The sequence below is a fragment of the Gopherus evgoodei genome, chromosome 6, assembly GCF_007399415.2.
Source record: "Gopherus evgoodei ecotype Sinaloan lineage chromosome 6, rGopEvg1_v1.p, whole genome shotgun sequence".
In the NCBI taxonomy this organism is placed as follows: domain Eukaryota; kingdom Metazoa; phylum Chordata; order Testudines; family Testudinidae; genus Gopherus; species Gopherus evgoodei.
Genome location: NC_044327.1, coordinates 65,379,887 through 65,394,232, shown reverse-complemented (window position 1 = coordinate 65,394,232; position 14,346 = coordinate 65,379,887). Strand labels below are relative to the sequence as shown.

Sequence of the window (14,346 nt, the reverse complement as noted above, 5' to 3'; positions counted from 1 at the left end):
GCAGAGATGGCGGCAGAAGTGCCAAAGGACAGAATGAACGATTATAAACTGTTTCAAACCAAGGCCAGATTCAGAATGGGGATAACCCCGGATCATGCCCGTCGGCATTTCAGAACCCAAAAATGGAAACCAAATGTGTCATTTCCCAGACATGCCTACTACGTTGGAAAAAATTATGAGGCCTGGATATCAGGAAACAATGTTAAATCCTTGGATGAACTGCACCTCCTCATACAAATGGAGCAGTTCTTGGATGGTGTTCCTGAGGACATAACACGGTACGTACAAGATGGAAAACCCAAAAATCTCACCGTGGCGGGGGAGATTGGACCCAAATGGATGGAAGTGGCAGAAAGCAAGAAAGCTACTGTCAAGGGGAATGAATACCCCAGGGGGCACACCGACAATAAATCCTACAACCCAAGGAAAGCCACAGACACCCTATTTTTCCACTTCACCAGTCTCCAGTAACTCACCTCGACCCAATGACCAGTCAGCTGGAAGATGCTTCAAGTGTAATGAACTGGGACATATAAAGGCCAACTGCCCAAAGAACCCCAACCGAGTGCAGTTCATTACACCACCATCACACCAAAGATCCCCAGGCCCAGATGCCTCTCAAATATTCTTGGAGCGAAGGGAAATTTTGAGAGTGGGTGGAAAGAAGGTTACTGCGTGGAGAGACACGAGGGCACAAGTGTCAGCTATCCCCCAATGCTTCGTCGACCCCAAATTCATCAACCCAAAGGCCCAAATGACAATTTACCCCTTCATGTCGCAAGCTGTATACTTGCCTACAGCTGAACTTCCTGTCCAGTACAGAAGCTGGTCAGGAATGTGGACTTTTGCAGTCTCTGACAATTATTCCATCCCCATGCTACTGGGGGAAGATTTGGCCAACCAAGTGAAGCGGGCCAAGAGAGTGGGAATGGTTACACGTAGCCAAACCAGGCAAGCTTCCCTACCCATTCCTGTTCCTGGGCCGTCCACTGAGGCCTTGTCTGTGTTACCAGAGACCCAGACAGAGGTAGTGGACCCCGATCCCATACCAACAACTGAAACAGCCGCAGTGACTCCAGTCCCAGACCAGGCAGTGGAAAAGCAGCCAGCACCAGAACTGGTGCCAGCACTGATAACAGTGCTTGCAAATCCATCTTCAACCCCAACACCAGAGGGCGCCAGCGAGCCTGACCTGGCAGAAGCAGCAGACAACCACACCCAAGAGGCTCAGCCAGAGCCTGAAATAACCCCTGGTGCACCAGCAGAGAGCGGTTCACCAGCAACGGAAACAACCCCATCACCTACATCGCTTCCAGAGGGACCAAGCCCAAGTCCCAAGTCTGAGGAAGAACTGGTGTCCCCAGCCTCAAAGGAACAGTTCCAGACTGAGCAGGAAGCAGATGACAGCCTTCCGAAAGCTTGGGCGGCGGCACGGAGCACCGCAGCGCCTCTCAGCTCTTCTAATCGATCCCGTTTTGTTGTAGAACAAGGACTTTTATACAAGGAGACTCTTTCTGGTGGACACCAGGAAGACTGGCATCCGCAAAAACAGTTGGTGGTTCCAAGTAAGTACATGGAAAAGCTCTTAAGCATAGCCCATGATCATCCCAGTGGCCATGCTGGGGTGAACAGGGCATTATTACCTGCCTGAATTTGCAGCCAAGCCTCAAGTGATGGCTTAATTCTGTGACCGTGGAATTTGACATTTTCCCGAGATGCTACAAAATTCAGCATTTCTTCCATGGAACGTGCTGTTAGGAGGCCCCTGAAATTGTTTTTTGTTGCCCTTCCCTTCTAGAACCAGATTATAACCACCTGTTGCTTTCTAGCTTTTTTTGCAAAGGGAATTAATTAAAAATGCCTGTTCCTTGCACTGTGCACTGGAGCTAGGTGCTGGGGAGCTGGGATTTTGAGCTACAGGGCAGCTTGCATTCAGAGAATGGAGATCCAGAAGCATAGAGTGGAGAGCAGTCAGTAGCTGGAGCAGTGAGCCATTGAAGTTGGCTTCAAGCTCCCCTTTCCCTGATGCACATGTGAGAGAGAGACGTTCTAAGACAGGTAAGGGATACAAATATATTAGCATGCTATATTGCAATGGAATAAATTAATGTTGCCACTGAATTTGGTTGTTGCAGTGATATTAGGTCCCATTGTGCTGTGGAGGATGTGAGACATGGGTATCAGTAAGAGGGAGAAGTTACAGTATAGAAGAATTATTATTAAACTCTTGGAGCGAGAGAGAGACCAGATGACCAGGGTTAGCGTGCTAGCCCGGGACCTGGGAAACTCGGATTTAATTCCCTGCTGTGTCCCAGACTACTTGTTTGATCTATTACTACTACTCCTGTAAGTCGCTTTGTCTCTGTGTGCTGTAGTTTCTGTAATATGGGGACACTGACTTCTCCTTTATAAAGTGCTTTGAAATGCACAGATGAAAAGCACTGTATATTTAATAATAAGACCTGAAAAATGGAGTAGAGGTGAAAGGAAAGATAACTGCTAATGGACTGTAGGCATTAAAAATATTGTATAGACATTTTCATTAGAGAAAAGTATACTCAGCCCCCTTAAGCGGGTATGGGGTGGTGGTTTTTTGTTTGTTTTTTGTTTGTTTGTTTTTGTTTTTTGGAAGACATGGCAGTGAGGCTATTTCTCACTCTGGTGAGGTGGTTTAATGCTTCAGCTAGTAGTTGATAGGCACATTTTTGAAGCCCCGTGTCAAAAAGAATGACAGATGATATAGCCAAGTGTCGCTCTTGCAGAATAGACATGAAGAGAAGTGATCCTTAAATGGTCTGCAAGTTTTCCTATTGTGATAGGAGTATAACTGGCAAGTCCAGAGAGACATACCAGCTTTCAGTAATTTTCTCCTTCCTCTGCAGCATGGGGCACAGATCACTTGCAGATTTAAACTAGTGTAAATGGTGGATTCACTGTAACTTTAAGTCTTTAAATCATGATTTGAGGACTTGAGTGAGCCAGAGGTTACGGGTCTGTAATAGGAGTGGGTGGGTGAGGTTCTGTGGCCAGCAGTGTGCAGGAGGTCAGACTAGATGATCATGATGGTCCCTTCTGGCCGTAAAATCTGAGTCTATGATTATACTGTAAAATCTGTAGTCTTGTTTACCTCATTGAGCTGACTCTTGATCATCTGTTTTCTCAGACATTTTGAGCCCCCTGCAACATGGGAGAAAGTGAATTGCTTGGGATTATAGCTTTTTGGGGATCATAACAGAGCCTTGGTTTTTCCTGATCGTGGAATTCACAGAAAAAGGTGGCTAACAGTATTGCCAGCACTGAACATTCATGATATTGGCTTAAAAATCATGAATTTAAAAATAAAATGTAGAGTTCCTTTTATGTGCTTTCTGGCTTTTAAGACATTAGGTTACTCATTTTACATTTTTCAAGCTTTTCTCTATCTCTAAAAGCATATTTTTAAAAAACATAGAAGTTGAGGTTCTCATGTTAGCATTTGTCTCCAGGATCTAGGGCTTGAAGCAAAACACTGAATATTGACAGACTCACGATAAGAATCAGAAAAGTTGGCAACACTGGCGTTAACCATGCTCTGCCATTTTCTTTTTTCCAACTGCTAAATTTGGTATTGGTCTGATTAGCTTAGCTGTGTTTTTTCAGATTTGAAAGCAAAGATCTTAGCCATAGTTGCAAACTGTGTTGGGCCAGGCATCATCTGGCTCAGCCTGCTCCTCAGGAGAAGAGGATCTCTGTCACTGTATAGGGTTTCCATGAATGTCATTTTACTTTTTTACTGAACAGGAAGTGATCATGTAGGGAGGAATTGTGTCTTCAGCATATTTCTGCCCTCACTTCTAGGTAACTTTAGTTTGCAAGACAGGCTTGATGCATTTTTTGGAAATTTGATCCTATGTTTATTGCTTGGAAAGTCCCTATAGTTTTATCCACTTTTTCTCCATAAATGAATTCTGAATAAGGGATAATGGTTTCTAGACTAAGGGACGACTCTTTTTTCTTAAGTTTGTTTTAAGGAATTATTTCTGCCTTGCTGAGGAAAAAAGAGTATAGCTATTACGTCCAGTATTTTAGTGGCTCCATATCTCCCCTGCATATACATACAATAACCCTCTGTGTGTGGACTGGTATGAGAGTTTCTTCAAACAAGGTTTTCTTCAAGATTTAACAGAAATATAGAAGCAAGCTAATAAATATCACTGTGTGTCTAAAATGGAGAAATTTGGAAACTGAAAAAATGTGAATAGTAGAATTGAGTGAGAACCAGATTTTCTGTTTCATGGGAAATTTTACAAGTTTAACAAAAAATCATTCCAGAAAAGAACAAAACCAACATTTTTCAAAATGTCTTGTGAAAGGAAATATTTATGAAGTGTTTTCATGTCTATCAAATGTTTTGTTCTGTTTTTGAATTTTTTTTAAATTAAAAAGTCAATTTTTCATTTAGAAATTGATTTTACATTATAGTGTTCTATTCCAAAATGTCAAAACAGAATGTTTAGACCGTACCAAAATGTCAAAACAGAATGTTTAGACCGTATCGAAATACATTTCTCCCCCTCCATGAAAATTACATACTTCCACAAAGCCCTCAGCTTTCAATGAATCTTCAGGTTTTTTGAGAACCCACTCTCTCTTTAATTTTTATATTGGCTTTCTGCTTAATAGCAACAATTTGAGGTAATTAAACAAAATTGGACAGCTGAAGTCAATTTTTAAATTCAGCTCTGAGACTTGCTGGCTCAGTTAAATTAATCTGAGATCAGTGTGTGGAAAAGCAAGCTTCAAATTAACCATATGCTGCATGCCCCTCTTAACTTGGTTATTTGAGAGCATTCAGTACGTAGTCCTACTGTTGAGGGACTTTCTGAAAGAAAAAAATAAACCAGTTTTTATTGCTGTGTTTTAGGGGTGGAAGTTTTCCCCCTTTCACTTGAAAAAGTTACCCCACAGTTTATAATGTCCAAAGACACCTTAAAGACTAATATTGTTTACTGTATTTAGGACTGATTATATTAAAACTTATAAGCAATTTGAGTTGCGTTTAATCTACCCAATTTACAGCCTGTTTCAGATTTCACTGAGTTTTGGTATACAGAACAATCTTCTATTTTTTTTCTTCCTTTGTGATAAATATCAGAAAAGGTACCTTGCTTTTTTAAAATATTTTCATTATTAGAACTTTACTGATTAACACTCCACCTCCCATAAAAAACAAACAAACTGAGCTCATTTTTTATTTCAGAATCTCTTAATCAGGGTTATGCACTTACCATTCCTTCCACTCTATTCAGATCCTCTCATCTCCTATTTTTCTCCGTTGAATTCTGGGGATCTTATAACTTTTATATGACTAGTCCCATGATTTCAAGGAGACTACATGCTTGAGTAAAGACCATGAGCAAGACTGGAAGAGTTTGACTTTTAATTTCATATTCATTACCCTCCTCCCTCCAACCACTGACCAACCTACTGACCAGATTCTCAGTACTCATAATACCACCACCTGTTGATTAAATTTAAAATGCAATTCTTTAATAAACAGATAGCAAAGTTTGGTGTCTGTCTTCCTGACATTTCAAAGTCCAACAAATGATCAGTTTAATTTGCCACCTGGTATAATCATATAACCTGAAATAAACACTGACATGGTGTTGACATTACATGCTTTAAGGACCGGTAAAATACTGTTTGTAGAAATTAGGGATGGAAAAGTTCATAAATTTAGTCCAGTGCAGGACTAGTGCGGGATTGCTCACTGTAGCTATATTTTGGAAGAAAAGGAATACTGCATTTATTAGTTTTATTTCTTAGGTAGGCAAGTAGTTAACGAATGAATGAATGAATGTGTAAAACAAAGAATGTAAAATGGGAGTGTGTGTGCACAGTTTTATGTAAATATTTGTATGTTCACATAACATCACATATGATAATTAAACAATCTATTTAACAGCACTCTGCCTTTTAGGTAGAATTAACTTTTTATCAGTACAGAATCCATTAAGTCGAACTAATGATTTTAGTGTGCCTTAATTTATCCAAAATGGAGCCTCATGCCTAATGTGACCACATCATGGAAGAAATTTAGTATTTGGGATTTTTCCAGGACACTCTCTTGCATCCTCTCACTGCAGTAAGTTCCTCAAATGATTCATCCCCTTCTTAGCCCAGCTTCTTCAATGAGGTGAGATGATTAGGATGTGAAAGTTTGCTTCCTAAAATCAGAGGGGAAAAAAGGTTTATCAGATAGCATCTATGTACTTTTCTTCCTATTCTGCCAATCAACAGTGTGGGCTTACTTTTTGTTAAGTGAGCTAAACTTAGATCTCTTAGGGAGATTTTTCAAAGTGTATACTGGAAATTTACAGCAAACTATTTTTTTAGGTGGTATTGGTTACAGTTCTGAAGATACTGAATAGTTTGCAGACTGTCCATGTATGCAGTGTATTTAAGACAAGATTTTAAATCTGAAATTTTAGATTTAAGGAAATTCCCAAAGTAGCACAGTCATGACTAGAAGATGAATATACCAACTTCTAAGCCTTCTATATTTCTCTTTTGAGTTGTAGGTTTAATGTCTTATGCCATATTCAGATAGGAAATTCTTTCTGTAAGGTTGGCAAAGTGATAAGATGATGTGTGCATATCTGAAATGTTAAGCCTGGTGTTTCTCTACTGAATAGCAGATGATTAAAAGATTAATTCTCATTGTGAAATACATCAAACTTGACCAACCTATTTACATTACTTCATACTACTGAATGTTTGTTGCACAATTATTACCATGTGTTAACTATTAAAGTCATCATAGGACACAATTTGCTTGAGGTTTTGCTATAGTATTATTACAGAAAAACGTGCATTTAGATAGGTGAATGGAAATGGTGCTATCTTTGGCTGGAATCACAAATATCATTACTTTCCCACAAATGAAGGCCACTGACCAATCCATGTAGATTTGCTAGTGGTTTTGTTAACTTGTAATATTTCAGCTACAGCTTTTGTTGATAAAAATGTTACTAATAATGTAATCAACCCTTCTGATCATTTCTTAGCTTTCCTGCTCTCCCCCTCCCTATTTTCTGTGTGTAATATCTTACTTTTAAGAATAATCAGTTATTTCTGCCACTATGCAATCAGGTCACACATAGTATTGGAAATGTATTGCGGGTCTCTAGAAGTACAGTCTGCTGTAGTTGCAAAATCTCTCTGTTGGGACTGCTGCTACATTTGATACTGTTTTAAGATGTTTTGTTTTAAGTCTCTTGAATGTTTGTCTGTTATCCTTTGCCCCACAGTCTCCATAACTGTTTAAGTGTGATCTTGAGAAGTTCTGGTCACCCACAAATCCCAGTGGCTTCATAGGATTTGTAGGTGATCATCTTTCAGGAACAGTTTATAAATGCTTATTAATTATTCTAAAAAAGAGCTGTTAATAAGTCTTTACTCAGGTCATACACAAAGAACGAAGAATATTATCCTAATGGCTTTCATACCACCTTGACCACATCTTTCCTCTTGTTGCTTACATTGCACAGCGATGAGCATGATATAAATATCTAGGTAATTGCCAAATTGCCAATTACTTGTCAACCCCTCGTGTAATGTGCAGCCTTCCCTGATATCATTAAGTCTCCCTAAAGCCTAGAGCATTATTTGCTCTCACTTACTTTACTTTCTGTCCTCACAAAACTAAGGCGCAGACATTCGCCCATGTCTTTTCTCTAACTTCTTGTTCAGCAGCCATAGTAATGGATATTGCATCATATATCTAAATACATATTTCCTGATCAATTTATTTATGTATTTTTAAATTTAGCAAATATAAAACTTCTAACAACTTGTAAGTCTTTCATTCCTGAATTTGTCATACTGAGTATAAATTTAGTAATTTAATAAATGTTCATATTAAACTTTAGAAACTGGGGAAGAGAGGTAGCATTGCCTCAAAATTCACAATTCTTTTTTTTTCTGAAACACTGAAAATCTTTTGTTGTGTTTTTTAGGTTCAGGGGTAGCCCAGGATGGCTGCAGCTTCATATGATCAGTTGTTAAAGCAAGTTGAGGCGCTAAAGATGGAGAACTCAAATCTTCGACAAGAACTAGAGGACAACTCAAATCATCTTACAAAACTGGAAACTGAGGCATCTAATATGAAGGTATCAAAAGAGTGTTCCTGTGTACATGGAAGCTTTTGATGTAACCTTTTTGTTTTGGAGTATTTCTGTATAAACATTTTAGGGGTTATTAGATGCTTAGGGGGTCTTATGTGGTTTTAGATTCCGATAAAAATCCTCTTACAATATCTTTAAGTAGTGTATCAATCAAGTCTAATTACTTGCAGAAGGTTTTCATCAAGAAAATAAAAACAAGTTCAAAACTGTTTTTAGAACCATTTTCTGGTTTTTGATATTCTCTCTTATTCTGGCGTGTATTAATGATTGCTGCATTTTTTTCGCAACTGAGCTTCCTAGCAGGAAATCTAGTCTGATGACATAGTTCAACAAATATAGTTAAGATTAAGACCGGCTTTCTATTTATAGTGCTGTTCAGAGTGCTCTAAAATTTTAGACTAATTGGATTGTCCTGAAATTGTATACCTCAGAGAAGTATGTGGTTTGGGTCAGTGAACTAAATTTGGGGCTATTTGAACAAAAAGTTCCTGAAATACAGTTCTCTATAAAAAAAAGTTTTTCTTACAGTTCACTTATTCTGGTAACCAATTTTTGAACACAGATAGATATAAACCAGGGCTGAGATTGTACCAGGTTCTCCAATGGTTGAGGGTTACCTCAACAAAGTGCGTGACATCTGTTAACCTGTTGGGGGAAATCAGATTACATATAGTTTGCTTCTCCAGATAGGTGTTCCAGCAAGCACTGCTAAAGCTTGAGCATCTAATGAATTATACTACACATATGCAGAGAGCTGGAAAGCCCAGTTTTGTAAGGCACGTAAGATTCACAAGAGTTGTGTGGCTTCAAGGAAATGTTCTAGCCAATGAATTTGCATTCCCCATAATCACTGTGAGTTCAAATCTAACCCAGAGCAAAATTTTGAAATAATAATAATAAAAAAAGAGGTATGTTGCTCCAGTATGGAGCATTTTCATTTTGGGGAAATTTAATCTGAGTACAGCAGAATATTTAGAAGTCATCGAAACTATTTTTGAAAAGAAAATGAATTATACATGCAGTGGTTGCTGGGAAGGGTAGGTGATTGGGGGTAGAAGAGTAGGTGGAAATGAGGAGAGGGAGGCTGGAGTGTAGTGATGGGGGTTAATGGGGAGGGGTATACATGTGGATGGATGGGGAAGGGTCAGGTGAATAGGGAGTGGGAAGGATGGGACACTGGGAAGCCTCGAGCCTCTCAGGCACTAAAATAGTAAACAACATTTGCTTGTCTGCTGCCTCAATTGATCACAATTCAGATGGCAGCTTTGTTTGCCACGTGATTTTTCATTTTTATTATAAAGCTTTGCAAAATTGGGTAACTTGCTCACTTTTGCTATTGAATATAGTAATTTTTTAAAAGATACTTTTTATTGAACACACTTTCCCCGTATATAGCTTGAAAACTATGTCCTCATTAGTGCAAGTCTATTTTTTTTTCTGTTTTGGTCTAAATAACTGACATCAGACATGATAGTTCTTCAAAGAATTGCATTTTTTGCCAATACATATATATATTTTAATTCTTGCATTGCCCTTTTACAGTATATTATGAAGATATCTCTGCCTCAGTTTGGGAGGAAATTACAGTCTTTTACACTAGCTGCTTGACCCTAAATTCAGTTCTAGTCATGTTTTTTCAATGAATATGTACCAGGAAAATTATATTTAAAAAAAACCAAAGACTTTTTAAGATGATCAAGGATGATATTTTCGCCATCTCCCGCTTCTTTCACTGCAGTCAGGAATGAGGAGTAGGGAGTAGCAGATACTTTCTCTCCTTAAGATTCTGGGATGAAATAAAGAAAATAAGAACACTTACAGATGGGAAAGTATTTGTTTCAGATTTACCAGACACTTAGTAGCCAAAGGTCTATGTGAAAGTGGAGATCACCAGAAAAATCCAGGGATGACCACATAGTAGGAATACTAAGCCTTCTTTTTTTGCAGAAGCTAATGATAGGGACTGGCTTCTCACTAGCATTTCCTTGCACCTCATGTTGTGTGCTGTCTTTTCCCTCTTTAGCTTTCATATTGTCCCCGGCTTGTATGTGAAAAAGTTTTCTAGCCCTGCTTTGATTTATTTTGAAGGCTGATCAGTAGTATTGGTTGGTCTTATGCAATAAACCTGGGGATGGGAATGGCCTTGGGATTCACAATCTTTGGGTGAACTTGGGCTGCATGCACCATAGATATACTTAAATTCTTTCTTTTTTCTTAATTTTTCTTTCATAGTCTTTAGCATTGTCTAAGTGACTTTGTTTCCTTAGAGGAAGCTACCTGTCTTCATATCTAGAGTCAGTGTTTGTATAGCACAAATGCCACGATGAGGTATGGATGAGATGTTTATAAAGAAAAATAATTAGCAGAAGTAGACATAAAAATAGAGTGGATGAAAGCTCTGTAAATACCATATGAACAAGTATCAGAGGGTAGCCGTGTTAGTCTGGATCTGTAAAAGCAGCAAAGAATCCTGTGGCACCTTATAGACTAACAGACGTTTTGGAGCATGAGCTTTCGTGGGTGAATCTGAGGAAGTGGGTATTCACCCACGAAAGCTCATGCTCCAAAACGTCTGTTAGTCTATAAGGTGCCACAGGATTCTTTGCTGCTTTTACATATGAACAAGTGACACTCCAAATACTCTGTTTCTGAAATATTAATCTCTACTTTGGGATGTACTCTGCCATTGTTTGAGAGTTGGTGTAGAGCCTTAGCAGACCCGACACCAAATAAAAGCCCAAAAGAAAAAAATAGTTGAGATCTACTGGGTATGTAGAATTTTTACAGAAACATAGTCATAGTCTTTTACATCCTCTATTTGACCTGTTCTAGCATAGTTAAAATCTGTTTGTGGTTATTCTCTGGATTGTTAAAATCTTTATTTAAATTTGTCACTTTGATCTACAGTTTTGTGCATAATCTTTTAATATTAGCAGATGCAGGGAAAATATATTTATCACATTTTTGTAAGTATATTTTAAAGAAAGCATTTTAAAAAGTTAATATTTTAAAGAAATTGGTAATTTTTGTAATTATAAGTGATAGCTGAGAGAGAATTGGGTGCCTCATTCTTAATAATCTACCAATTTAAAAAAAAATGCAAGGGTTTAATATTAGAAATAAAAGTTTATAATTAGCTAATCATGTGTGTGTGAGAGAGAGAACTATATAGTTTTGGGGAAGTGTGTTGTCGGACTATTGTTTAAAGCTAGATATGAAGTCTGAAAGAGGAAACTGTTTCTGTGTATATCTATAAAGAGGGCTACGATGGTAAATGAGGCTGGATATGCAGTATTATAAGGAGTGCTACAAATGATCAAGGAAACAATGTCCAGCTTGTTTTTTAAACTTTGACATTTCAAGGATTAACTGTTTACAAAAAATACAAACCCTTCTTCAAACCAATTATAGTTTACAGAAGAGATGCAAGTGCTGCCATTGGCTGTGTGTCAGATGAGATGCAGCAGTGCAGGAATGTAAAATATGCTCTGCAAATGAGCAAATATGGTGTCATTTAATGATCAACACAATGCTTCTATTGGTCCATAAAAACTGAAGAAAGCTTGAAGATTCTGAAGATGATAAAACAAAAAATTCAGGCTATTGATAAATTTGGAAGGAAACTGGAGTTTACAGCTTTATTTACTACTTTATTGTAAAAATCAATAAGGAAACAAAAAAAAATAGTGTTAAAGTTGTCCACACCCTTTTTAAATCTGAAAGTATAGTATTCTTCTTGTCAGAAATAAACCTTAGTTTTATTTAAAGTTTTTTAGAAATATATTTAGCATTGTAGTTTATGGGTATAGTAACTAAAAGTGTTGTGGCTGCTGTAGCATTTACATCGGGATAGCTAAGGGGCATTAGTTATCCTGCTGTAAAAAACACTTTTTTTTCAATGAAGATATAGCCTTAGTGTTCTGTGTATGAACAGATTTCACCCCACTTCTCAGTTTGTAGTATTCTGCTTAACTCTTCTTGAAATTCAACAGCTTTCATTTCCTTTCTCCTTTGTCCACATGTAGCTATAGTAAGATATACGGTATCAAGCATTTCACTTAAGTCTAGGAATCAGAATTAATTTGTGAGCAGCTATCTAATGAACCCTCTGTAGGGGTTAAAAACAGAGGTAAGAGTGCAAGCTGGATTCTTTCTCAATACGTAAGAGGTTTACATATTTAATTCTCCCATCTGTTCTTTCCTTCAGAGTATTCCCTTTATAAGAGTTAATATACAAGACTAGATTTTTCTCTGTTAGGTTGATGTATATCTGGAGTAACTCCACTGAGAACAGAATCTGGCCCACAATATTTACTGTGACTTCATTTCTTACTATACAGTATAAACTTGAGGATGAACGTTTTATCTCTGTTTGTGCACAATTGTAGTTAGGTTTTAAGAATGCCCTATCACTGTTCTTGTTTGAACTGATTTAAAGTGATGATTTGGAGCAGTACTCCAAAAGTGTGTGTAAATTTGTTTTCCCCTTTGCTGTCAATCCAAAAGTTGCTTTTTCATTTTCTTCATAGTGCTAAACGTAAATTATATTCCATGTTAAAAACATAAGCAGTAGAAAACAAAGCACTTTTATTACACAGTTTGCCCCCCTCCAATAATAGTGGCACCCCCAAGCAGCCCCCCCAGGTGTTAGTTAGAGGTATGTAGTAGAAGTCATGGACAGATCACAGGCCGTGAATTTTTGTTTACTGCCTGTGACCTGATACTTATTAAAAATACCCAAGACTAAAACATAGCCTTAATCATGTTATCTATTTCAATTAAAAAAAATAAATACAGAATATTAGTGTTGATCTTGATCTAACTGCAAATAATCAGGAAGAGCTTTAGCGCACCATATGCTGTGATATTTGGTGATGGGAAAGAGGATATTTTATTGTTCATTGTTCTATATACACCTTCCAAAAATTCTCAGCAGTTAAGACTAAGAATCCACAGGGAAAGGAGTCAGTAAGTGTTAACATAGTGCATAAAGACAACATTAAGTAGATGTATTTGTCATGACAGCTATTTTTAGATAAAATTCTACTGTTGTGATTCAGAAAGTGACATGTTTTACGGTGCATTCCTTAACATAAATTCAAAATACATTATCTAAGAGAATGCCAAGTAAGTTATCCAGTTCATTTCTTGCTCTGTTTCTGAACACTGTTGAGATGCATTCCAGCATAATAACTTTGAGCTGTCTTTAAATTTTAGCATTAAGACAGTTTTAATGAAAGTTATAGAAACATTTAATTTATTAAATGCATTGTTTTGTTTTCCTCTTTGAGATGAAATTACTTTATTTAATTGTTAACATAAGAATGTCCATACTGGGACAGACTGACATTCTTATGTCCAGCCCAGTATCCTGTCTACTGATAGTGGCCAATGTCAGGTTCCCCAGAGAGAGTGAACCTAATATGTAATAATCAGGTGATCTCACTCCTGCCGTCCATCTCCACCCTCTGAAAAACAGAGGCTAGGGACACCATTTCTTACCCATAGTCCTAGCCTTCACAACCTCCTCAGGCAAGGAGTTCCACAAGTTAACTGTGCACCGTGTGAAGGACTTCCTTTTATTTGTTTTAAACCTGCTGCCCATTAATTTCATTTGGTGGTCCCTAGTTCTTGTATTATGAGAACAAGTAAATAACTTTTTTTTCCTTATTCACTTTCTCCACATCACTCATGATTTTATATACCTCTATCATATCTCCCCTTAGTCTCCTCTTTTCCAAGCTGAAAAGTCCTAGCCTCTTTAATCTCTCCTCATATGGGATCCGTTCCAAACCCCTAATCATTTTAGTTGCCCTTCTCTTTTCTAATGCCAGTATATCTTCTTTGAGATGAGGAGACCACATCTTTACGCAGTATTGAAGATGTGGGCTTACCATGGATTTATATAAGGGCAATAAGATATTCTCCGTTTTATTCTCTATCCCTTTCTTAATGATTCCTAACATCCTGTTTGCTTTTTTGACTGCTGCTGCGTGCTGCATGGACGTCTTCAGAGAACTATCCACGATGACTCCAAGATCTCTTTCCTGATTAGTTGTAGCTAAATTAGCTCCCATCATATTGTATATGTAGTTGGGGTTATTTTTTCCAATGTGCATTACTTTACATTTATCCAATGTAATAGGTATGTTGTCTCAGATCAGATATAAATAAGGGC

The 14,346-nt window shown here is 37.6% G+C and overlaps 1 protein-coding gene across 5 annotated transcripts in view; it reads left to right on the top strand.

Moving 5' to 3' along the window:
• Window positions 1–14,346, top strand: part of APC (APC regulator of WNT signaling pathway) — a 199,050-nt gene that overhangs the window by 44,954 nt on the left and 139,750 nt on the right. For all 5 annotated transcript variants that reach the window (XM_030567970.1, XM_030567969.1, XM_030567971.1 and 2 more), the window contains exon 2: window positions 8,001–8,153. In XM_030567970.1, the coding sequence (XP_030423830.1) occupies window positions 8,019–8,153 (135 nt within the window). In that variant the 5' untranslated portion in view covers window positions 8,001–8,018. The remainder of the gene's footprint in view (window positions 1–8,000; window positions 8,154–14,346) is intronic.